Below are 23843 nucleotides of genomic sequence, written 5' to 3'. Positions count from 1 at the left end.
AAGACAGGAGATATGTTGGCCCTAAAGAAACACACGGACAAATTATTAATTTATTTATTAATTTTATTTATTTGCTCTGCAGGTTGTTTTTGTAGCCATTTTACTTCACAGTCACTTGGAGTGCAGGGAGCCTCTCTTGATCCCAATCTTGTCGTTATACATGGGAGCACTTGTGCGATGTACCACGTTATGCCTCGGATACTACAGGAACATACATGATGCTATTCCTGACAGGAGTGGGCCTGAAATGGGGGTATGTCTTAATACATGTGCTTTTTCAAACTCAGTAATTTTGACCTTGGGGGGTTTTGTGTTATAATACTCTATTAAACTTCTGTACGTGAAGGGCCTTCTCTCTGTCCCGCAGGAAAAAGCATTCTCACTTAAAGAGGCATGGTAGAAACTATTCTGACAACAGTGCACATTAGACAGTGCCTTCCACGGTATGGATGTACTGTCTACTGACTACCTCTGTACTGAGCTGTAAGACACCACACCATGAATTAAGTGATCACCTTAGTTCACATGGAAGAAGATCTCAAAATTTCTCTTTTTCCTCAAAAGCCATATTGGTTTTCATGTAGCTTTGTCTGGTAGTCACAACAAATTATGCAGATAGATACCTTATGCATTATTTATTGGGATCCATGACACATCTTCTTTGGAATCAGTATTAATAACATGAGTGATAATATTTTAGACTCTTCATGTTGAAAATTACTGAAATGAATGTACCAAACTGACAATGGGTGGAAAAAGAAAAAAACCTTTCTCTGTGCTTTTGGTCCTGTGCTGTGTATTTTTTTCCAAACACACTATATTTTTTTTTACTCTGTCTTGCAGGGAGAAGCTACAATAAGGAAGATGCTGAGTTTCTGGTGGCCTTTGGCATTAATTTTGGCAACTCAGCGAATAAGTAGGCCCATTGTCAACCTTTTTGTCTCCCGCGACCTAGGTGGCAGTTCTGCAGCCACAGAGGTAAGAAAGTCAGTGCTCTGCATGCTGCAAATGATCACTAACATGGTGTTAGATCTGTGTTTCTCTTCTCAGCCATGCTGACAAGAGAAGATTGTCTCAAGTACATTTCTGTTTAGTGCTCTTTTTATGCTTGAAAAGAAAACTGCTTGGACTCTTACCATGAGCCTTTCTGCCAGGTCTAGTGGGACCTCAGCCTCAACAAGACCTGTAGAATTTTGTCACTGAACAGTGCCTGTGTCCCAAGTTTCATGCTCTACAGATAAGGTACATATGCCCTGGAGCATTCATATCCCAAGGTTTTAGAACAGTCATCAGTAGTCCCATGTTCTGCTCTTTCCTGTCTTGTATATTTTATGGCTATGCAAACTGATGTGAAACTACTGTTAGGAGTCATTGCATCACACAGAGCAGTGTAGAGGCATAAGAAAACATTTTAAAAACATCTGTCTCCTGGTTCGGATATGGAATTCACCCTGTTTGTTTTTTGTTTGTTGAGGAATTTCAGGTTACTTCAGTAAGTCTCATACACCTCTTGGGAGCCAGACTTCTGATTGTAACGTAGAGCCTTCACCAATGCTCACCATGAGCTGACCTATTCTCTTAAGGAGTCCAGGGGACCTTTGCTGCCAGTCGCGGTGGGAGGATGTCTAGATGCACGTAGTCATTAACAAATCGCTCATGTTGTTTTTTCTACAGGAAAAGCAAAGCTCTAAGATACTAAATGGAAAGGAAAATTCAGAGAGCTGTTGCTAATTTGTCATATGTTATACTGTGTATTTCACTCTAAGGAGTTGCCAGACTGCAAATGAACAGCTGTGGAGAGAAAACTTAGGCAACTTCACGCTTTTACTTATGTAAATCAGGGATCATTCTGTGCATTAATATCAGCCTTGGTACAAGGGGAGCCAGAGTGGGTTAGCATTTCTTGGTGACTTTTGATTTCAGGTGCATCACATTTCATGGCTAGTCAGTTGCATTTTGTTGCTATTAGGATGACTCCAAATATGTGTCACAGCTGGTGGTTTGCTGGCAGTTTTACAGTAACAGTATAGAATCATAGAATCATAGAATCGATTGGGTTGGAAAAGACCTCCGAGATCATCGAGTCCAACCCTTGGTCCAAATCCAGTCCATTTACTAGATCATGGCACTCAGTGCCACGTCCAATCTGCGTTTAAAAATCTCCAGGGATGGTGAATCCACCACCTCTCTGGGCAGCCCGTTCCAATGCCTGATTACTCTCTCTGTAAAGAATTTTCTCCTGATATCCAACTTAAATTTCCCCTGACGGAGCTTAAGCCCGTGCCCCCTTGTCCTATTGCTGAGTGCCTGAGAGAAGAGACCAACCCCCACCTGGCTAGAACTTCCCTTCAGGTAGTTATAGACGGTGATGAGGTCACCTCTGAGCCTCCTCTTCTCCAGGCTAAACAGCCCCAGCTCCCTCAGCCTCTCCCCATAGGACTTATGCTCCAGTCCCTTCACCAGCCTTGTTGCTCTTCTCTGGACCCGCTCCAGCACCTCAATATCCTTCCTGAACTGAGGGGCCCAGAACTGGACACAGTACTCAAGGTGTGGCCTCACCAACACAGAGTACAGGGGAAGGATCACTTCCCTGGTCCTGCTGGCCAGGCTATTTTTGATACAGGACAAGATCCCATTGGCCTTCTTGGCCACCTGGGCATACTGTTGGCTCATGTTGAGCTTCCTGTCAATTAGTACCCCCAGGTCCCTTTCTGCCTGGCTGCTTTCCAGCCACTCTGTGCCCAGCCTGTAGCGCTGCATGGGGTTGTTGTGGCCAAAGTGCAGGACCCGGCACTTGGCTTTATTGAACTTCATCCCATTGGAATCAGCCCAACTCTCAAGTCTATCCAGATCCCTCTGCAGAGCCCTCCTGCCTTCCAGCAGGTCGACACTCCCTCCCCATTTGGTGTCATCAGCAAATTTGCTGATGATGGACTCAATCCCCTCATCTAAATCATCAATAAAGATGTTAAACAGGACTGGACTCAACACAGACCCCTGGGGAACACCACTAGTGACTGGCCGCCAGCTGGATGCAGCTCCATTCACCAGCACTCTCTGGGCCCGACCCTCCAGCCAGCTCCTAATCCAGGAGAGGATACACTTGTCCAAGCCATGGGCTACCAGCTTTTCCAGGAGTATATTATGGGAGACAGTGTCAAAGGCCTTGCTGAAGTCTAGATAGACCACATCCACAACCTTCCCCTCATCCACCAGGTGGGTCACCTGATCGTAAAAAGAGATCAGATTGGTCAGACAGGACCTGCCCCTCCTAAACCCATGCTGGCTGGGTAATGGTCACGTTTCAACTTTCTCTGAATAATTGCCTCTGAAAAGGGAGGTTCTGGAAATACAGATAACATCAGTGTCTGGAGCATCAGTATCCACAGTTTTATAGGTCCCCTGTTCAATAATATCAGCAAGTTTCAGTGTGGGCAGGATGTCCCCATGAAGGACCAGGCTGTAACACATTCATGAGGACTGCAATCCTCTAGCATTGTCCAACTCCCACTGCTTTTGTTTGGACTGCCAGCACAGTTATGGTTATTGGGCTACTTCTTTGGTGTTGGATTTGATGGGGGTCTTTTTCACCTGTCAAATACAGATTCTAGGCATTTAGAAAAGCTTACATGCATATATTTTGGGATCACACCAAGGAAAAATACTGGGAAAAAAATCACTGCTAAAAACTTCAATATTTTAATCCAAGTGGAATCTAGCATACAAAATGTGGTAGTGAAATACTGTTTTCTTTACAGGTACTGTGTCTTTGCAGTCTTTTAGGACTTCATGATGAAAATAAGCAAAATATCTTTTATATTCCTTGTTTGATTTAACCTAGTTAGGTTTCATTTCAGATGGAAATTCTGCTAAAAATACATTAATGGGAAGGTGTGCAATTAAAAAGGGTACGGTCTTAAAATTCCAGTTTGTTTTATTTGAACCAATTACTTTTTCAAGGTACATTAAACATTATTAAAGCTATTATTAGCAGGGAAGGATCTATCGCACTTTCTTCCTCTCTGTGGATATCACTATGTTTCCCCTTCTTTTTAAACAGCACAGGGAACAAATTAGCTCTCTACATGGTCATTTGTTGGCATAGGTCTTTTAACCAAGCAAAGACAGAAGTTACATTTATAATGGGAAATTGGGCTCAGATAACCAAGAAAACGTACATCAAAAGTTTAGCACTGAAACAGAGACAGCAGTAGTTAAAAAAGGTCTTTCCTGAAGCTACCATTACCAGATGTAAAATGAATAAGAATTTAGGTGGATGGTAGCAGACCTGAACCTACAGTCAAAAGGCAGTCAAGCACTTTGATTTCTAAGAATTAAGAGAGTCATGCAGTTCTCAGTACAGATGCATCCTTTAGCACTGAGGACTAGAAAACTTGGAGTGACAGTAGATTTACAGGCAGCCTCACGAAGAGCTCTGAAGCACCCTTTCTACAGGAAAGACATGAAGTACATATATTTAGACTTTTTCTTCAGCAATCAGAAACATCACCAAAATCTTTCCCCTATGTAGGTGTGATAAACAAAGTCTTGAGTTTCTGTAAGTTTTTGAATAATAGTTTATTATATGGTAAAAGCAAGCAGCCGGCTGGGTGACAGAAATGGGACCAGTTTCCCAAATCTGCACACCCTTACTACAGGGTACATTTAGTATTTATCTTAGCTACTTCATGCATATTAATTATATCATATACATATACATTCTACAGGTTTTTGCTAAGTATTTAATATATGGGTTTTCTTACAGCTAAAGCTAAAGGGTTATCTCTACAACCAGGCATAATTCATGCATCCTTGGACAAACAGGCGCCTAAAGATTTAAAGTTCTACTATATTTTATTCTTAGGATAGTAAGGAGGGTTTAGGCCTCTTGACCTTGTGAGGGTCTGTTTTATTTCTTTATGGGGGTGTAATTAAATTTTACAATCTGTTTGTTTTATTTTGATATAATCACCCATTTGTTTCATGAATCACAATTATTTATTTATCACATAGGGGAGCTTGTCTTTTATGTACCTCTTGAACTGTACTTGTGAAAGTGTAAAAGGTTGTAGTTTTAAATTTCAGGCAGACAATTGTTTCTCAAGATAAAAATATTCATCTGGAATTGGTTTTATTTGTCGTTCACTGGGAGAGGTGGAATTTTTTGTCTCGTAAGTGCCTCCTGCCCCAGTGTAATCAGATTGATGTCAGTCAGCCACTGAGACCCACTGATTTGTCATCTCTCTGTTTTGCTTAAAGCTGTTTTATACATAAGAATACCAAATAAAATGTATATAAATTAAAATTATGCAATATGATCCAAAGCTACCATGAGCTGTAAGGCATTCTGCTACTCAGCTATCTGTAAATAAAATCACTCAGGAGCAATGTGTGAGGGAGCTGTTTGTCTGGCTGAGGGGTGCACCACAGCTCAAGTTAACTATTATCCCAAAGCACCAGAGTGATGGTGAAATGACAAAACTGAGATAGCTTCGTGGCACAAAAGATTTCATAAGCTTAAAATGCCAGGCCAAATGGTGGCCATTCTAATGGCCTTCCTGAAACAAAGAGCTTTCAGTCACTTGTCTGGTTTCTCCTTGTGTCAAGGTCAATGTGGTGATATTGGTGGACAATGTCATTGTATGTTAGTTTAACTGTTGTGTTTGAAGATTTGAAGTTCATGCCTCTCTGTCTCCATTTGTAGGCAGTGGCAATTCTGACAGCTACATATCCTGTGGGACACATGCCGTATGGCTGGCTGACAGAGATCAGAGCAGTGTACCCTGCTTTTGACAAGGTAAGTGTCCCTGTTGGGGTGCGGTAAATACCTTTTGTGTGGTTTTGCATGTGTGGTCCTCCTTGTTCTCTCTGTTTGTTGTTCCACTGATGGGTTTTTTTAAAATCCTAGTTAAAATTAATTGGGTTTGGGTGGCTTCAAGCTGTTGTCTGATTTATGATTTTAACCTTAGCTCTGTGTTACAAAGTATTAAGCTGCCTTTTGAACAGATAGGTGCTGTATTTTTAAGGATTAAAAAAAGTCCTCACTATGATGTAGCTACTTAGGTAGTGAAGTTATTTCTCCCAAAGTGACACCACTGAGTGAGCAAGCTCACGTCGCTGCTCCAGATTTTGTGGTATCTCTCAAGTGGGTTTGGGTTCATTTGCTTATGTTAATGTTTAGCAAAGGGTGTTTCGTAGTCTGACAGTAACAGAGATAACATACATTCTTTTAGTTGCACTGGTTTAGCTGACCAAGGCTATGAAGATTTTTGTTGGTATATCATGTAATTATGTAAGAATGCAAGGACTGATCCTGGAACTGAGCGCAGAGTAAATATATAACAAAAATTGATTTTATTTAGTCTCTTTTTTTTTTCCTCTGATTAAGGACTGGTACTCACCAGTCCATATGTTGCGTGAAGAATAGTCCTGTCCTGTGACTCTAGAATTCAAATGCCAGATCCTCTTCTTTCCTTTATTTACCAATTAGTAACTGAACTTTCTGGTTCCAAATACTCATGAAAAATATGTTTGATCGCTCTGATGTGTTTAACTGGAGCAAGCCCTGTTTGATATCATCCACTGTATTTCCAAGGAGAATTTAAAACCAAAACAAAGTCAGATCAGTTATAACTTCCTAACATGCCTGTGTACAGCTAAATTGACCTATCAGATAAAATACCTCATGCAGGCTTTCTCAGAGGTCATGCTGCTGAAAAGGAACTGCAGATGCAAACCCAATAAACTTCAAGATAAAAATAGTTTGGGACAGGAAACTCAGGGGCTGCTAACCTCATTTGATCTGAGCCACAATCAAATGCACTATTACCAAGCTATAGTAACAGCAATTAAGACTCCTAAATTCAGTTCTCATTTAGCTGGTGGAAGATGTGCTGACAACTGTAGTGGTGACAGGATTAGACCATGATTTGTCAATTCATTTATTTCAGTTTAAAGGTTGCTCATAGGGCTCCTGTGGAACAATGTGAGGAAGAAAATGCTAGGGTAGGGTACAGATGGCTATAGTTCATCTAATTGCCAAAAAACTACATAATGGGAATTTTAGTTCCATGTTTTAAGAGCAATTTGGAATAAAATGTGCAAAGTGAGGTAGCAGCAGTATATATCCTTGCAACCATATGTGTAAATACCTCCACCGTACATTTCAGATAATAAATACGAAACCTGAAACCCACAGTGGTTTGGGGTTTTTTTTAGATTACTGTGAGAATTGCTTTTCCCTCAGTCACACGTATTCTGTGTGTCACTGTACTTTTCAAAAGCTTTTTTTCCTTAAGCTAAGGCTTTCTCGGAAGAGTCTGGATAGAAACACTTTTTATTTCTGGACCCTGGAAAGCCTTCATTGTGATTTTCAGATGCCAAAACAGTGTGTATGCATTCAAACTCTCATTTTCTTTTGTCAGTTACTCAGAAAGCTGGCAATGCTGATGGCCATCAGAAGCACACTGACTGATGGGATTTGGATTTTGGGTCCTAATAGTATGCCCCTCTTCAGTGGCTCTACTTGAGAAGCCAGATGATTGTCTTCACAGGGAAATCATTACCTCTCTTCACATTTGTAAGAGAGGTGCAGAGTCCTAGTTCAGTCTTTTGTGAGACTGTGTCCAGGGCAACCTCATGGCCTAGTAGTTAGATTCAGACTAAGGGTTACTACTGATATTTTTAAAGAAAACAGGCATATCCTAGTTCTGTACTCTGTATACTGGTTTATGTGGTGATAATGCCATTACCCTTAATGGACTATGCAACCTGATTCAGAGCAACTGTGAGAAGACTTGCGAATGCTATTTATCTGATTACTAGATGGGAATGGGTATTCTTTTTGCTCTGGGATCTGCACAGTGTTTTGTTCTGAGAACGAAGTAGGATGCAAGAGTTAGGAAGAAAGAGTATGTGGTCAAGAGTTAGAGCAAAGGGTGGAGTAGGACAAAGGCAGAGATAGCAGCGATGAGGTAGGAATGAATGACAACTTTTGGATGGTTTGATTTGGGTGTGTTTTTCTTCCTCTTTGTCATTTTAGCCTTGTTAGAAAGTTAAGCCATCCAGCAAAAAGTTCCTTTAAACACTAGTGAGTGATGTAAGCAAGGCCTGTCTTCACATATATAAAAACTAACCGTAGCAAAGTATTTCTTCAGAAACACAATTAATAGGAATAGATGCGTGAAAAAGTGTTTACAGAGAGTTTTCCTAACCTATTCTCAAAAAAGGTCACCTGTGGAAGTGGCTTCCTGCTTTAGGATCTGGGCTGCCTATGTGCATTTTCATGCACCCAGACTTCCAAGAAGGTATTTAGGCAGGAGTGTGGGGCTGTCTAGGTGCAGTTGCTGCACTGATCAGAACAAAAGCCTTAAATTGCAAAATTCCATCAGCGACTTGAATGTGTGTGAAATCACAGAGCTTACATTTGGTTTGTCACCTCCCAAGATGTGTTTGCAACAGTTCTATTTCTCTTATGAGTAACTGCATTAAAGGAGGCTGACCATGTGACAGATACTGCTGTTCTACCTGAGTTACATCAAGGATGTATAAATGTAGTACTGTGTCTCATGGTACAGGTTTTATCAGTGGGTGCACAAACTTGTGTATCTCAAACAGCCCCAGGGTAAATGCAGTAGATGACCCAACAGCCTCTTGCTACAGGGGTCCTAGTAGTGCCCCGCTTTGATATCCCATCCTTTTCTTTCGCAAACCATTTAGATTGTTTTTATGTGTTCCCCAAGGGCAATTTTAAATCTTCAGCTTCATTTGCTATATTAGATATTTGGAAGAAGGCTGTTGTTGTTTTAAGTAAAACTTCGCTGCCATGTGATTACAGAGCCCATGTTCAAGGTGGAACATCTAATAGTCCTAATTATGTTCTGTTCATTAAACTGCATTAACGGAGCTGACTGTTCCAGGAGCTTTGTTTATATTACCTACTTGTCTAATTGGATCAGTAAGGATGCTTGCATTGGTGATTTGGTACCAATTTGTGGTGAAAGGGAATGAAATCTTGTTTTTCCTGAGAAAACATGCCACAAACTTCACACTCAGGTTAAAAAAAAGCATGTGGAGTTTCCTTAGAAATAGCTATCATCCCTTTTCAAAGCTGAATTTATTAAATAGGACTTATTCTTTAGAAAAGATTACAGCCCTTCAGTGACCATAACAGCAGTTGGTGTCAGTTTAAGCGGAAAATGTTCTGTAGTGGTACAAAGTACTCAGAAAGCTCCAGGTTATAAAGTAAACAAGCAAAGTCAGACATGGACAGGCACAGCCAGTCAGGTCCAGCACATGACCCTGGTGCTGTCAGCCTCCCGGTAGTCTGGAGCCAAGCTAATGCTCACTATCTCTTTCTCTTACCCTAGAATAACCCCAGCAATAAATTGGTGAACACGAACAGCATCGTCACAGCAACACATATCAAGAAGTTCACTTTTGTTTGCATGGCTTTGTCCTTAACGGTAAGAAACCTTTGTTCAACCCTCTGATTTTCATCTCAACCAGAAAACTGTCTCCTCTACCTAATGCTACAAGCACTAGCAGTTCAAGAAAGGTGAGTTGTCTTTTCTTGTGAGGATCTGTTGCTTTTATCTGGGGAAGTGAGTGTGGTCATAGTACTGCAGTACTGAGAAAATCAGCTGTCATTAGTTCACGCCAGATATCTAAAAGGCTGGACTTACTTTATTTTCACTGCATTTCAAATCAACCTCCACGTGCAAGAAGATATCAGAGATCTGCTTTTCTTTTCATCTCTTTTGGTTTTATTTCTTTAAATGAACAAAAGTTCTGGTAACTAGCATGTCAGGAAAACAAAAGAATGCATTTGTGTCACATGCAGTGGGATGGCAGCCTATCCCTGGGTGTCCTTCATTTACTGTGAATGGTAGGAAGGGCAGCACAGGTTGAACCTGCAGAAGCTTTTCCGTGCTGCCTCTCATGGCACTGTTTTTTCATGTGGGGGTACTTCCATGTGTGTTGATTCTGTATGCTCTCAAAATTAAGTAAAAAGGGCAGTCTCAGAGATGGTGCTGACACTGATGCAAGGATCTAAAGCCTTGTCCACACTGGGAAGCAGTGCATGGGGATGACATTCAGGGAGAAATTTTGCTGAACCTACAGTGTTTCAAAACTACCAGCTTGCACACAGACATATAGTGCATCTTCTCCAAGAACACTGTTTCTGAACAAGTCTTCTTAGCAACAAACAGGCAGTTTTAGAAGAAAACTCTTAGAATTGGTGGGGATCATAGCAAATAATGGAGCAGATGACCAGGGTAAATCCAATGTCTGTTTCTCTAGATAGGATGGATTTATATTAGCGCTTGGGGCCATGACATCGTCTCTCCTCAGTACCTGCAGTAGCAGAACAAAAACAAAGGAGAACCTAGAAAACAGATTTTTCACAGAAAAAGTACTTTGTAACACTAGAAAAGTAATTGGGAAATGCAGTAATTGTTTTAGAATCCAATGTTCAGAGTCTTACAATTGAATTTGTTCATATCCCAAACAGGTTTTCTCTTTATCCCCAGAGTTCCATACTTCCCATGGGGTAGCTGGCTGCTTTATAACTCCCTTCTCCCTACATTCATATATTTACTGTTGAGTAACGGAGTGGTGACAGAATTTCTCTCTCCTTTTCATTTTAGCGTAGAACCTTTTTGACTGAGTTGCATGCGGCTTATGTGTGAACAGAAACTAATTTATGTCAAAGGCAACATTACAGTACACAAGCCTGAAGTACTTGCAACCCACTCCCTTGCCACAACCTGGGAATGTGGAATATAGTACTCTGTGTCTTATTTCACAGTTGAAAATGAAGTGACTCAATTCATCCGTAGCTGAATTGTATTTCTTCTGTTCTTTGTATCTTGTACTTTTTCCCTAAACAACTACAACTGGCCACCATCAAAGATAGAACTGCATGAGCCAATGTGACATCTCTTCTGTCTTTTAATTTCCTTAAGCTTGAACTCGTCATGTGGCTTAGAGACCAACAGCTCTTGCTCTAACTTGTATTTCCTATGCCATGAAACAAAGACAGATGTTTGTTGCCACTGAATTGGCCATTCTCTGAAGACAAGTTTTTCTCTTGTGTCCTGTGCCAGGCCAAGTTTATGTTCTCTACAGTTGGAGCCTCCCTTGAAGTCTGTCAGTGCTGTTACAGACCCACAAATGGCAGAGCTTTTCTTGTTATAAATTGTTCTGAGAATACTGTTTAAATCTCTGAGATTTCTCTGAACTGACAATATTCTTAATCCCTCATGGTATTTATCAGTTTGCTTGAGTTCTGATAGATCCTGAGCTTTTCACATTACTGTAACCATCCTCTGCAGAGTAATTTTTAATTACTGCAGTAAGCTTTTGGTTTGTGTCTTTATGGGATTTTTTTTCCCAAAAGTTCTCCACAATACTTTCAAGGGCAGTTCTTTCATAAGCTCATCATGAGAGATTTATTCACACTGAAATTCCAGAAACACTTTTGAGGTCCATAGCTTTTCCTGTCCTGTTTCTATTTTTGCCTGCTAGTGACAGATTCTTAGGATTGCATGTCAACAGACAGAAGGGAAAAATAGACACATGATCTCTAAAGATTCAGTTTGATTCAAAGGCCTGAGCCTGCAAATGCTTCAGCACACAAACTCAGTAGGTGTTGGTATGACTGAAGTTAGTATGTGCCACAGGTTCTAAGGAACTAGACTTCAAATTTGCCTCTGTTGCTTCCAGGTGAGCTCCCAGGGCCATCAGTGATAGCTGTGTTTTTGTTCAGGGGCTCTACTTCAACCAATGGCAGTCAGACTAGTGGCTTGACATCTTGTTCTTTCAGATCAGAGAGAAAGTGGGGAACAAGCTCCCAGATTGATAAGACAAACCAAATCAAGTACTTAGACATGTCATGTGAATGCATTTTCCAGTGGATGATCTATACAAGGATTCCAGAAGATGTAAAGGAAGTCCATTAACCACTGGAAAAAAATGACAGTGAAGCTTTATGTACAAGCAGCAAACATGCAGGGAAGTATCTTCCCAGTGTAAAACCCTCAGAAACCTTCTGATCATGAAAGACATACTTTTTTCATAAAATTGGCAGAAAAATGTTCTACCTCCTTCCACAGACCAGTCACACCTGCAAACCTACTGCTGCAACAGAAAGCACTTTTTCACCGTTGTTGATGGTGAGACTGTTGGGTCAGAGTAGAAGAAAATACATATTTTTGTTAAGAAACATAACGTTGTGGTTTGTTTCAATCTCCATGGGATCCGAAAGGCTGCACTTGTGCCTTCACACAGTAACTGGGCATCATGCACATGTGTTCTGTGAAGTATGATCATAAGTATTGTCTCATGGATTTTAAGCATCAGGGGGGTATTAAAGCTGCTTCTTCAAAAAATGGAAATTAGTGGTATTGCTGAGTGAAAATTATGTAGACAAGCTGTTTTATTTAAAGGCTATAAGTAGAAGCCATTAGACCCCCGACATGTAAGAGAGCTGATGTGATTAGTCATATTGATGTGGTTTTGGTTGTAGGTTAACAGTGATTCCTTCCAACAGCCCTGTTTTGTGACTGTGTAACTGAATGTAAAATTTGTGTAGCAGAGGGAAGGGAGTCAGCTGTAGAATTTTGCCCTATATAGTTAATGGACTGTTCTGATTTTAGAAAATAAGGCATGCTTGGTAATTTACTTGCAGCTTAAAGAGTGTGCATAGTGCTGTTTGCTGTTATTTGTTACTTCTCTGATATTGGCACTATGGGAAAAATGCTTCTTTCCATGTGTAAGTAGAGATACTGCTCCAAATGCCAGTGTTGCTGCCATTGTGGATTAGGCTTGTTGAAGAATGTTTAGTTGAAGAACTAAAGATTTTGGTTCAATGCTAGACCTGTTTAGATGATCCTACAGATCAGCCCTGATAATGTTGCACAGTTGTAAACTATGTGAAGACACAGACTCGTGAGAGAAAAGTGGTGCATTTATAGCACACATCCCCTTGGTTGTGGGATGTGTCAGCCTCAGTCCAGTGCAGAAATCCCAAAATAATTTGTCTGGGTGCTAAACTACTGCATTTCTCCATTGCAGCAAAGGTTTACTCTGTCAGGGGGAGCATTCCCTTACTCATGAACTGTGTGTAGAGGGTCAGGCTGTGCAAGGAGCAAGCTACTTAAAGGAACCCTGCCATACTCAGCAGGAGTAATAGAAAACAGGCTGTGCCTTAGCAAGGGTTTTTCTTAGAATACTGGTAGTGTCTCTGAGCTTGGACACCATGGTGCAGAATTCAGGGGTTTTCCAAGGCAGCCTGTGGTGCAGCACAGATACTGCGAAATTATCTTTCCCTCTCCATTTTCCAGCTGAGCTCTTATTTAAGTCTTATGTGATGACACGGAAGTTGCAGTCAGTTCAGATCCTCTTCCTCCGCTAATGTTAGCTGCTGGCAGCCACAGGATTAGCATTTGGTCACCTGCCTCTAAACCGCAAGGCTTTTCAGGCTGATTTCATGTCACTTGTTCGTGCCTGCTATATGAAAGTAATAGAGATCTCCTTTCTGAAGGCTCAAGCTTCTTCTCTGCACCTGCTGCAGCCTACTCTCTGTGGTCACAGCCGTCCCCTCATGCACACGTCTGTGTGCAAACCCTGTGCAGGTTGATGAAGTTGTGTGCCCTGAGTTGAAAGCCAGCCATCAATTGTGCAGGCAGCACTAGGGAAAGTGGGACATTTAACTCCCTGAGGGGACTGGCAGTATATACATCTCTTTATGTCTCAGAGTCATGGTAGAAGGCAAGACATGTCTTCCTTAACATGAGGCGCAAACACTGGGGTAAACAAATGGCTGGCTCAGTGCAGCTGACACAAGATCACTGCATGAGAAACATACAGGATGCTGATAAGAGAACACAGATTTCTGAGAGAGCACTGTGAAAGCTCCCTAGCTGACCTTCGCTAAAAATGAACCAGAATAATCTGTACTTACTTGTTTGTTTATACCAGGAAAGGAGCAATCAGTTCTTACAGCAGTAGTTAGAGAGCTATGCAAATTGGTTCAGCTTTCTCTTCAAGCAGCCTCAGCTGGGACAGACCACAATGGTTTTGGAATGCGTTTCCAAACACCAGGTTCTGTTAGCTGCATTTTCCCTCTTAGCTAAAATGTCATCAAGACACATATAAGAATATCTTCATATTCTTAAGTGTTCTGTGTATTACAACAGTTTTTCCCTTACCAATAAGACAGGCTCAAGGTGCCAGGGGGACATGCTGAGCACACCACACCATGTTCATCTGTCTGTCACTAAGTTAGTGTACAGCAGGAGATCTCCACAGTACTTCTCACTTTTAACATGTGTTCTATTAGAAATAGCTCAAAGCTCTTTCCAGCTTTAAGTACAACAGCACAAGTGCTATTTAAAAGGAATTTCAATGCTGCTTTGGGATTTTTTTTAAATTAATACATGGTTAGGGACAAATGGGGAAGGTAATAGTTTTCACTAATAAACAGACCGATTAAGGGGAGAAGCCGATTGTATAGAATGCGGTCTTTTATTTAATTAGTGGACACCACTTAAGAAACTAAATCCAGATGTTCAGATTTGCCCCGTCATTTTTCATTCCTTTCTGTTCCAAAAGACTGAACGATAGAGTGGAAAGAAAGCTTTCACATTTACACTCATATACGTGTATGTGATTTATGCAAGATTTACAAATTTCGGATTTACTTTTTACAAACAAACTAGTAAAAGCTTTAAATCCCTCTAAAAAAACCCAACATTGCCATGAAGTTTCAACTAAAGTGAAGGTTCAGGCCCTTAAAGTAAACAGATTGATATGCACTGTGCTGTGGTAAACAAATTCAAATGCCAGGTCACCTGCATTAGATTTAAATCTTAGTGAAAGTTTAAATTTAGTTTACTTAGGAGCAGACAGCTGGTCAGTTTACTGGCTTATGCGCTTAACCCTGAGAGCTGAATTTATGTATGTCAATACATGTCAAAATGTCACCTACTTACAGTCAGGTTTTGTTTATTGACTCCTCAATTATATTGCTTATAATCGAGGAATCTAATTATAACTGTAAAATGTTTTTAATACTTGTAATATTATTTTCTATATTATTTGTTAGGTAATCTCTTACATGCTATAAATAAAATACTACATATTTTTGTCAATAGAATGTAATATTTAGATTCATAACTTACTCTTTTGATGGAGGAAAAAAAGTGCTGATTTCTAAGGGCTCCTGCTGATGAGCATCTGCAGTTAAAGGAATTACTATTGGCAAGTGTTGTTTCTTTCATTTGCTGTAAGTTGTCAGTCCTTTAGGAGGAGCAGCTGGAACATTTTGTCAGCTGACATTTTGTCAGCTCTCCAGTGATTTTACCTTGTAGCACAGCAGCATAAACTACCATCACTTGGCAGTTATATTCATCTCATATATTAATGTATAATATATGTATCTGATAAGCATATAATCATATTCAGAGTGCCGTTCCAAGTGAGGGGTTTTATACTGTATTATAACAATCAGAAGTATTAAGATGCAGCATTTGTCATGTTCATTTCTGCATCTTTTATTTCCCCCCACCCATGGGCAAAAAAGGGACAGATGCTGGGAACCATAGACTTGCAAGATTCAACAAATGGATCCCATCTCAGTGTGAAAACAGCAGGGAGAGCTCCAGAGTCACAGGGTTTCTCTTGCTAGGTCTTTGTCATGGGATCAGTTTCACTATGAAGAGAGGAGGAGGAAAGTCTTTGTTCCGTTTCTCCACAGTTTACTGCAAGCCATCCCACCATTTTTCTAATTCTCAATCATCAACTGCTTGGTTATGTTCTATAATTAATCATCGAGCACCTAGGAGATAAGAAGAAAAGCCTGATCAAGAACAAGGTAGCCAGTGTAACAGGGAAAATTCCCTTTATGAAAAAATTAGAAGTACAGAAGACAGTACTCAGTAGTTGCTGCTTCCTACTTAATTCTGTAAGAGAGAGAGTCAGCCACTCTGGTAGAGAAGCAGCTGTGTTTCATTCAGGCTGAGAAGCCCTGTCTGTTTAAAAGGCAGCTCCGGATGCCCAAGCTTTTGCTCTCTGTTTTGGATTTGGTTATGCCAAAGTAGGAACTACCAAGCGTATACCAGCTGCTGACCCTCCTGTCCAGGTGATCAGCGAGGCTCCACCAGCCAGTAAAATGAATGTAGCACTGGCAGATCAAAGTGGAGCTTACATGCGTGAAGACAGAATATTCATATCAACTCAGTGTATTATTGCAATAGCATTGCCTTATTGACTTACTCCCTCATGCTGTGCAAACATTTTATACTCAATAGTTGTTTAATTTCCAGTTGAACTCAGCAAATCATATTTCCCAGCCTTCAGTCTGGCAGCTGATTTTTCCCATGAGGGACACCAAAGACTGTACAGTTTTCACAGGCCCATTTCCTCTCAAATATTCAGTCCCTAGTCTAATAAATATACCATTTCGTATTCCTTTCTGCACTTACAAATAAGTTCATTTTCCACGTGATAAACTATCCAGTGTAAAGCTCTTACGTACAGAAGACGCTGATGTATTTGATGTTTTCAGCTACGCTGTCTGCTAAACAATGAGGCAAAAAGCAACTGTTGAGAGAAGTTAAAGGAGAGAAGTTAAAGAATTCTTTGCATCTCTGCAGCAGGACTGACTGCTGGCTTAGTAGGTATCCTTAGCTTGTATTCAGGCTGATATTGAATTAGGCTTGAAAAATGCCAAGGAATATGTTCTGGTTTCACTGAAACCTCTGGAAGGCAGAAAGGGGGTGTCCATAGCGTGAAGTAACTGCATGGCAGATCCCTGGGTGTCAGCTGATTGGTGTCAGGAGTCTCATGCAGACTGCCATTTAGTCACCATGAATGCACTTACTGAGTTGCAATAGCTACAGAAGTATCATACACTTCAGTTTGTTTCCAACTTTGGAGATGAAATACCTGAAGGGTCTTATTTCAAGGCCAAGAGACAGTAAATTGCATTCAGGGCCTGAGATTAATTTTTAGATGTCTTAGGTAGCTTTGCTGTAGCCGGAGGATGTACAAAGGGATATTCTAGAACAGGGTTTGCCACAAGCAGTACAAACATAGTTTCACAAAAATGTTGTTAGTGTTTTTCTTGTTTCCTAAAGAAAATAAGGTCAGTTACCACTACTACTGTGAAATCAGTATTAGACTGTCAGGTAGCAAGAAAACATAGAAATACTAGAATTTATCCCTTCACCTTCACACATTTGAGCAAACAGAAGAGAAGAGTTCTGTGTGTTCATTTGATTGTTTGGTAAAGATCATCAGAGTGGAGCAAAGCAATTTGCAATTCTGATCACTTCAAGAAACTGTCGGGGCTTTTATTTCATTATTTCTCTTCCACTCTCACTTCCAAGGCTTTTAGCCAAATACCTGCTCCCTTATCTCCATGTTTTCAAGTGATTCAGATGCTGGAAAGGTGAACAATTAAAAATAAAAAATGCCACAGTTTTCCTCAGTGTATTGAGAGGGTTGCTACCAAAGAAAATTACCCAGTTGTTGCAAATAGTATAGCTTTGATAGCTATATATGTTCTGGGCTGCTAAAGCTGATTCTTAATTCACAAGCTGAAATCAGAACAAAGTGGTGATTTCTGAGATGCTTTTAGGCATTCTTCTCTGTGCTTTACGTCTAACCTGCATGCAATGATGAAACCTTCCCACTTGCCCATCTCAACTCTTACACAGAAGACAGATAGCAGACATTCTGAAGATGGCCCATTAGGGCCAAATTGTGAATTAGGAAAAGGAACGATATTGGAGGGAGTTGTGGTGAAATATGAGAGTATTTAATGCTAAAGAGAGAGCCAAAGATGTAGTCTTTGTGCAGTGATGGTGCAGAAGAGCACAGCAGCTGAACAAGTAGGTACAAATGGACTGAAGTTAACAAAGCCTCATTTTTTCACAAATTTTTGACTCATGGTCGAGGGAATAGCATCAGGGTCTGAAAAGGACAAGGTATACTTTAACTTCCTTGGCATTTCAGGTACTTGACATCTTTCCTGCAAAAGGGGAATGCAATATGACATCCAGTTATAAACCTCATTAATCTGTTCTGTCGTGAGGATTTGGATACTGTAGCATTTCTGCCTTACTAGAAGAAACAGCTGTGCCATACTATGGAAAACAAGATTCATCATGATGATTTCTTTCATGAAAATGAGGAAATCTGTGAGTTTATCAGTGTTCAAACTGTAACACTGAGCAGACTGAGTTACTCTGTAGAAATCACAAATTTGAATTCTGGATCAGAAAGGTAACATGACTTCTGATGGTAATAATGCTTTTCAGTTTTTGACACACTTGTGTTTTAACAAACATGGTCTGGGACATGAGCTAGAGTTTCACAGCATTGTAGATCCAGTAGATCAGTTACCAGCCACTGCACTAGAATTTATAAATGGAAGATTACTCAAGAGCCAACTTTCTTAAAGTGGCTTGTATTACTGCATTAACTATGTTGAGCCTTTGCTGTTTTCTAAAGTTGACCAAGGTTATATGATTTCTTTTGGGGGGGAGGAAGTTGTTAGTTTTATAAGGAAGTTAGTCTGTGGAACTTTAGAGTTTGAATAATAATTGAATTTTTTCAAGGCATCACACAGTATCGAATTGCAGATTAATACTGCCTATCCTCATTCCCTTCCACATAATTTAAAGCAATCATACTTCATATAGTATATTGTCCAGTTCATCCAAGTTAAAGCAGTAGCAGATCTTCCCCTGTCCAAGTTCATGCTTACGGCTCTCCTCAACAGGAAGTTTTCCTGAATGTCTCCTTTTCTGCTTGTGAGAATAATTAATTCCCTCTGAAGATCTTCCGGCTGAGAGTAGCTACTGCAGTGTATCTTCATTCCTGATATTTGTTGCTTGCTTTCAGGAATACCTTTTTATAACAAAGAAGAGCTTAGTCATGGCTAGCAATTGGTTTTAAGAAACAGTACAAACTGCATTTTTTTAAGAACTGAAGTACTGTATAGCATTATTTAGCCTTCTATGTAGTTTTTCCACCCAAGTTTAAAGATAAATGAAAGGAAATGTGTACAGGAACTATGTTTTGCTGCCACCATATATACCTGTGACATTCAGTGTCAGAAGTCAATGAATGCTCAAACCCTTGAAGAGGCTGCTAGATTTGTGTTCAAGGTTAATTCATTTTTTTCCAGTCTTTTATTGGCTGTTTTTATTATGCATCTCTGCGTTGCTTTATTATCAGAGGTTACAACTGGGCTTGACTAAAGACAGTAAAATCCACAGCAATAAATGCCACAACAGGAAACTAGTCCCTCTCAGAGGACACAACCCCAGCTGCCGACCATGCATTCCCTGTGTGACATGAAATTCCTTATGTGACAAGAGTTCAGCGTCCTTATCTCTTATGAGTATACAAAGAGAGAACATAAAAAAGAGGTGCAGATTTTCCCCACACTCTCAAATCTTATTTCACCAATGGTTTCATTACAGCCTCGTTGTATTAAAGAGATTTCACAAGTCCTATCTTGGAAATTCGTATTTTAAAAAAGCAATGTTAACTTTTAAGACTAAATCCACTTTATTTTGATTTTACTGTCATACACTATACGGATGCCAAGGACAGCTTTTAGAATAATACTATTCATCCAACGGATGAATTTGTTTTCGCTGCTTTGATTTTTCCCACCTCTGAACTCCTAAATTGTTTTTTTTTTATCTTCAGGCTGCTGGCACAGAAATAACAATTCAAAACCAGTATATTGGTAGACATTAGCTCAAGCAGCTCTTTACCTTTTCAAGGTTGGGTTTAGTTCCCACTTCAGTAAAAATTATTTCAGACGTGAGTGGAACCATTCCTGCCTGCTCAGGAAGACGCTGGACCACCAGAGGCAGACTTTATGAAATCCTCATCAGGACCTTGTCCCATCCATGGTACTGCACTGAGCCTTTGTCCCTGGAACAAGGGTTTCCTGTTTGCTCCAGTGAGGTGGAGACTGATGTCTCCTTCGTGATTGTTCAGGTTTCACACAAAGGGTCTATTCTGTGTGAATGGCTGGAGAAAGCAGGAAAGGAAGCGTCAAAAATTGTCACTGCAGCACGTTTCTGCTCATACTCCATAATCGCAGTAAGAAGCAGCAAGGGCTGCAGAAAACTCAGGACAGAATCACAGAATCACAGAGTCACAGAATTGTTTCGATTGGAAAAGACCTTTAAGATCATCAAGTCCAACCGTTTACCCAACATTGCCAAGTCCACTGCTAAACCATGTCCCCAAGTGCCACAACTACATGTCTTTTAAATACCTCCAGGGATGGTGACTCCACCACTTCCTGAGCAGCCTGTTCCCATGCTTAACAACAATTTCCATGCAGAATTTTTTCTTAATATTCAATTTAAACCTCCCCTGGCACAACTTGAGGCTGTTTCCTCTTGTTCTATTGCTTGTTGCTTGGGAGACCAATCCCCACCTCCTTTCAGGTAGTTGTAGAAAGCGATAAGGTCCCCCCTGAGTCTCCTTTTCACCAGGCTAAACAACCCCAGCTCTCTCAGACTTGTTCTCCAGACCCTTCCAGTCAATCACAGGATGAATTTCTTTAGTACACCCTTAGTGTCAATACTGGGAAAGTGAATTTACAATCTTTGAGCGTTCTTCATCCTTCTCCTTTGCCCTTCTCTGCCTTTCTCTGGCCCCTTTCCTCTCCTCTCTGCCCATCTCTGCTTTTCTTCTACCTTCTCTGACTCTTTTGCCCTCCTCCTTTGCCCTGCTTCCTCATTCATCTCCACCCATCTTCTCCACTGTTCTCTGCCCCCTGCCCACTCAGCTCTGTCTGCCCATCTTTGCCCTTCACTGACCTTCTTTTGACCCTCCCTGACCTTCCCTCAGAATTGTGTGTCTGCAGCACAATTCATACAGACACAGATTCTTTTCTGTGGAAGTTGAGTACCAAGTTGTCTTTGAGAAAAACTCTCTACATCAACAATTTTCAGAGAGGGCTCAGGAATCTGCCAGCTTTGGTTTATTCGAGCTTTTTAGAAGTGAAGCTGTACCCAGTAAAATATCCTGCTTTCTGTAAAACACTTAAGCAGCAAAATTCGGTGGGGAGATATAATGACTACCTTAAACAATTTAGTGACCCAACCCAGCCTGAAAAATACCACCTAATTACTTTCAGCAGCAGCTGGGGGAAAGCAGATGTGGCATCATGTAAATACTGTTAGAGTGTCAGTGATTTGTGCAGCTGCTTGCTGTAGCTTTATTTCTGAAAACATAGTGCTCCATCATTCCAAACTATAACGAAAGTTAGGGAAGGCAGGGAGAGACTTAGGTATGTGTAAACCAGTTGTTTCAGGAGGAGATAAGAAGTTAAGGAGTGTTTCCACAGGCAGGTTCTGGTTCCTTTTGTTCCCCCTCTGCTTGATAAATTTTATGATATCTTATTTCATCTTTACACCCCTTTCACAGAACACAAAGTTCACAGAAATCTGTGCTGACTTGCATGTGCCTGAGGGATGATCATTTTAAGAGAATGTCCTTGTGATTCAAGTCATCAGTATTATGCTAAATCACTTTCAAATACGTCTGTGGTCTGACATTTTTACTGCTCTCAGATCCAGGGCTTTTTGCTTCATGGGATCACAGAATTGATCAGGTTGGAAAGGCCTCAGGAGTTTATGAGGTCCAGCCTTTGGCTCAAAGCACTGTTCATTGTGGGATCAGGACATGTTCCCTGGGGCTTTGGACAGTCTGTTCCTGAAGACCTTCCTTACATTTCCCATACAAAAAAAAGACCTTCTTCTGAGTTACAGGGAACATGAGCACACCTCATAATGTATCTCAACAGAGCATCACACTGCAGCAACCTTTAACACCTCAAAGCCTCAAACAATTTGGGATGATGAATTTAGGGTTTTTGCTGTGTATCAAAAATTCCTCAAAAGTGCCAAAACTGAGATGGCTTTGCAAAGACTGCTCTCTGACTTGATTTACAGTAAAGATACCATATGATTCTACATGAGTCTTCCTTGAGTCTTTAAAGGCAAGAAGTTTTTTAATTGGTTATTTTCATGGTAAACTGATTTCCTGTCAATGGGGAATAATGCCTTTATGATAAAACCTAGACTTTTTGATTTCTTGGTCCACAATAACACACTAATCCTTTATTTGTGTAAATTGATGACAAGCTGCATTACCTTCCTTCATAAGAACCCTGCTGAACACTTTACGTGTTGTTCAACTACCTGAGAGACTCCATAGTGGCACGCTTGCTTCAGGAGGTATTAGGACTTTGTGTTCTGTTGCACACCTAAATTCAGCACAGAAACACATCTCAACCGTAGTCTGAAAAGGGGCTTAACTATTAACTATTTCTGTTGTTTCAGTACTAGTAAGTAGTTAACAGGTAAAAATCATCGTTACTTCTATTCTTCATAAACATGCAAAGTGCAGTTTCCTCCAACAGTAAGTTGCTGGAGAAAGTTTTGGAGTGACAAGCCCCAGTACTACATAGTCATTTAAAGAACTAAATTTTCAAGGTCTATGAAGGTATGGATTTGAAATAGCCATAAAACAGCACTAACTATGAAACAATTTTTTTCAGCATCTTGCAAAATAAGATGTTGTACAGAGGAGGCAAATTCATCATTTTACACTAATGCAAGTTAGAACAAGCTGTTCTCTTGACTTCAGATACATATCTTTGAGATCAGTTTATATTGTGTGATACAAGCTCTGAAACGAGACAGAATTATGGAAGTTCTGTCTGTGTGAGACAGAAGGGGGCCATGGAGATATTTGGCAAATCGGGAGATCTGACTATATGAGACTCAGGCTACTTTTTGATTTGTTTATTGCACAGTTCAAAAGACAAAATCATATGACTTATATTCATATTAATAGGAGTGATAAACTTAACTGATACTATCCCAAAGATATGAGGTGCAATTCAAACCTGAGATGTGTGATAAGATGTAAAGTAGATTTCCTCTGGCCTCACTGGGCACGATGTAGCATAAATGAGAATAGAGAGGTCGTGAACAAGGCGTACATTAAATTAGTTAAAATACAATCCTCAGTACATAGAACAATGTTTCAAAGGTAAAACACCTCTCTTGGACAGCTGTACTTCTGCAAATATAATAAATTCAACAAATTATATGAAATATCTGCTGAGAATATTTTTTGCAGGAGCAAAATATGAACTGCATTTCATCACAGAATAACTTTAAACAGGTTAACCATTTTCCATGGCAAAATCTATTATTTGAGACTCATTCCATGAGTCCATGTCTAACCTGTTTTTAAAAACATCCATTTTGGATTCCGTAGCTTCTTTCTGAGGAACATAGAGCCATACTGTATCTCTGACAATTTTTCTTCTAACTGAAGACTGCACTGAAGTCTAGAAAATCTGTACTGTTGTTCATAGCTCACTGGAATACTCTTTTGTGCCTTATATTTATCAATGAATGTCCCAAAAGACAAGCAGCTTTCCAAAAGTGCCAAAAAGCAAATCAGTCTAGCACACTGCAGGTTACTATACACATGACAATAGCTTTTATTAGCATAATGTGTTATAATACATTATATAGTGAGTCTCTGAGGTTTAGTAATCCCTGTCAGCAACTAGAATAAATGGAAATAGCTTCCAGGAGATGCAAGGCCTATGAAAAGACTTAGTTTTCAAAAACTAGAAGGATTCAAATTCATACATGCAGCCTCTGAAACAAAAATCTCATGAACAATCTTTCATCACAATCATTTGTGGAAGTCAAATACCTCAAGTGTACTTAAGAGATTAAAGAGAAGTTAAACTGAGCACTAGCAGTTCCATACTTACC

General features: G+C 40.2%; 1 protein-coding gene across 1 annotated transcript in view; it reads left to right on the top strand.

Moving 5' to 3' along the window:
* The window catches only part of ANKH (ANKH inorganic pyrophosphate transport regulator), a 106018-nt gene that overhangs the window by 67866 nt on the left and 14309 nt on the right, over positions 1-23843 (top strand). Inside the window, exons 5-8 of the mRNA XM_032685793.1 lie at positions 83-253; positions 844-978; positions 5705-5797; positions 9369-9464. Coding sequence (XP_032541684.1) covers positions 83-253; positions 844-978; positions 5705-5797; positions 9369-9464 — 495 coding nt within the window. The remainder of the gene's footprint in view (positions 1-82; positions 254-843; positions 979-5704; positions 5798-9368; positions 9465-23843) is intronic.

This window comes from Chiroxiphia lanceolata, chromosome 1 (genome assembly GCF_009829145.1).
Source record: "Chiroxiphia lanceolata isolate bChiLan1 chromosome 1, bChiLan1.pri, whole genome shotgun sequence".
Lineage (NCBI taxonomy): Eukaryota > Metazoa > Chordata > Aves > Passeriformes > Pipridae > Chiroxiphia > Chiroxiphia lanceolata.
This window is presented reverse-complemented; position numbering and strand designations above follow the sequence as displayed.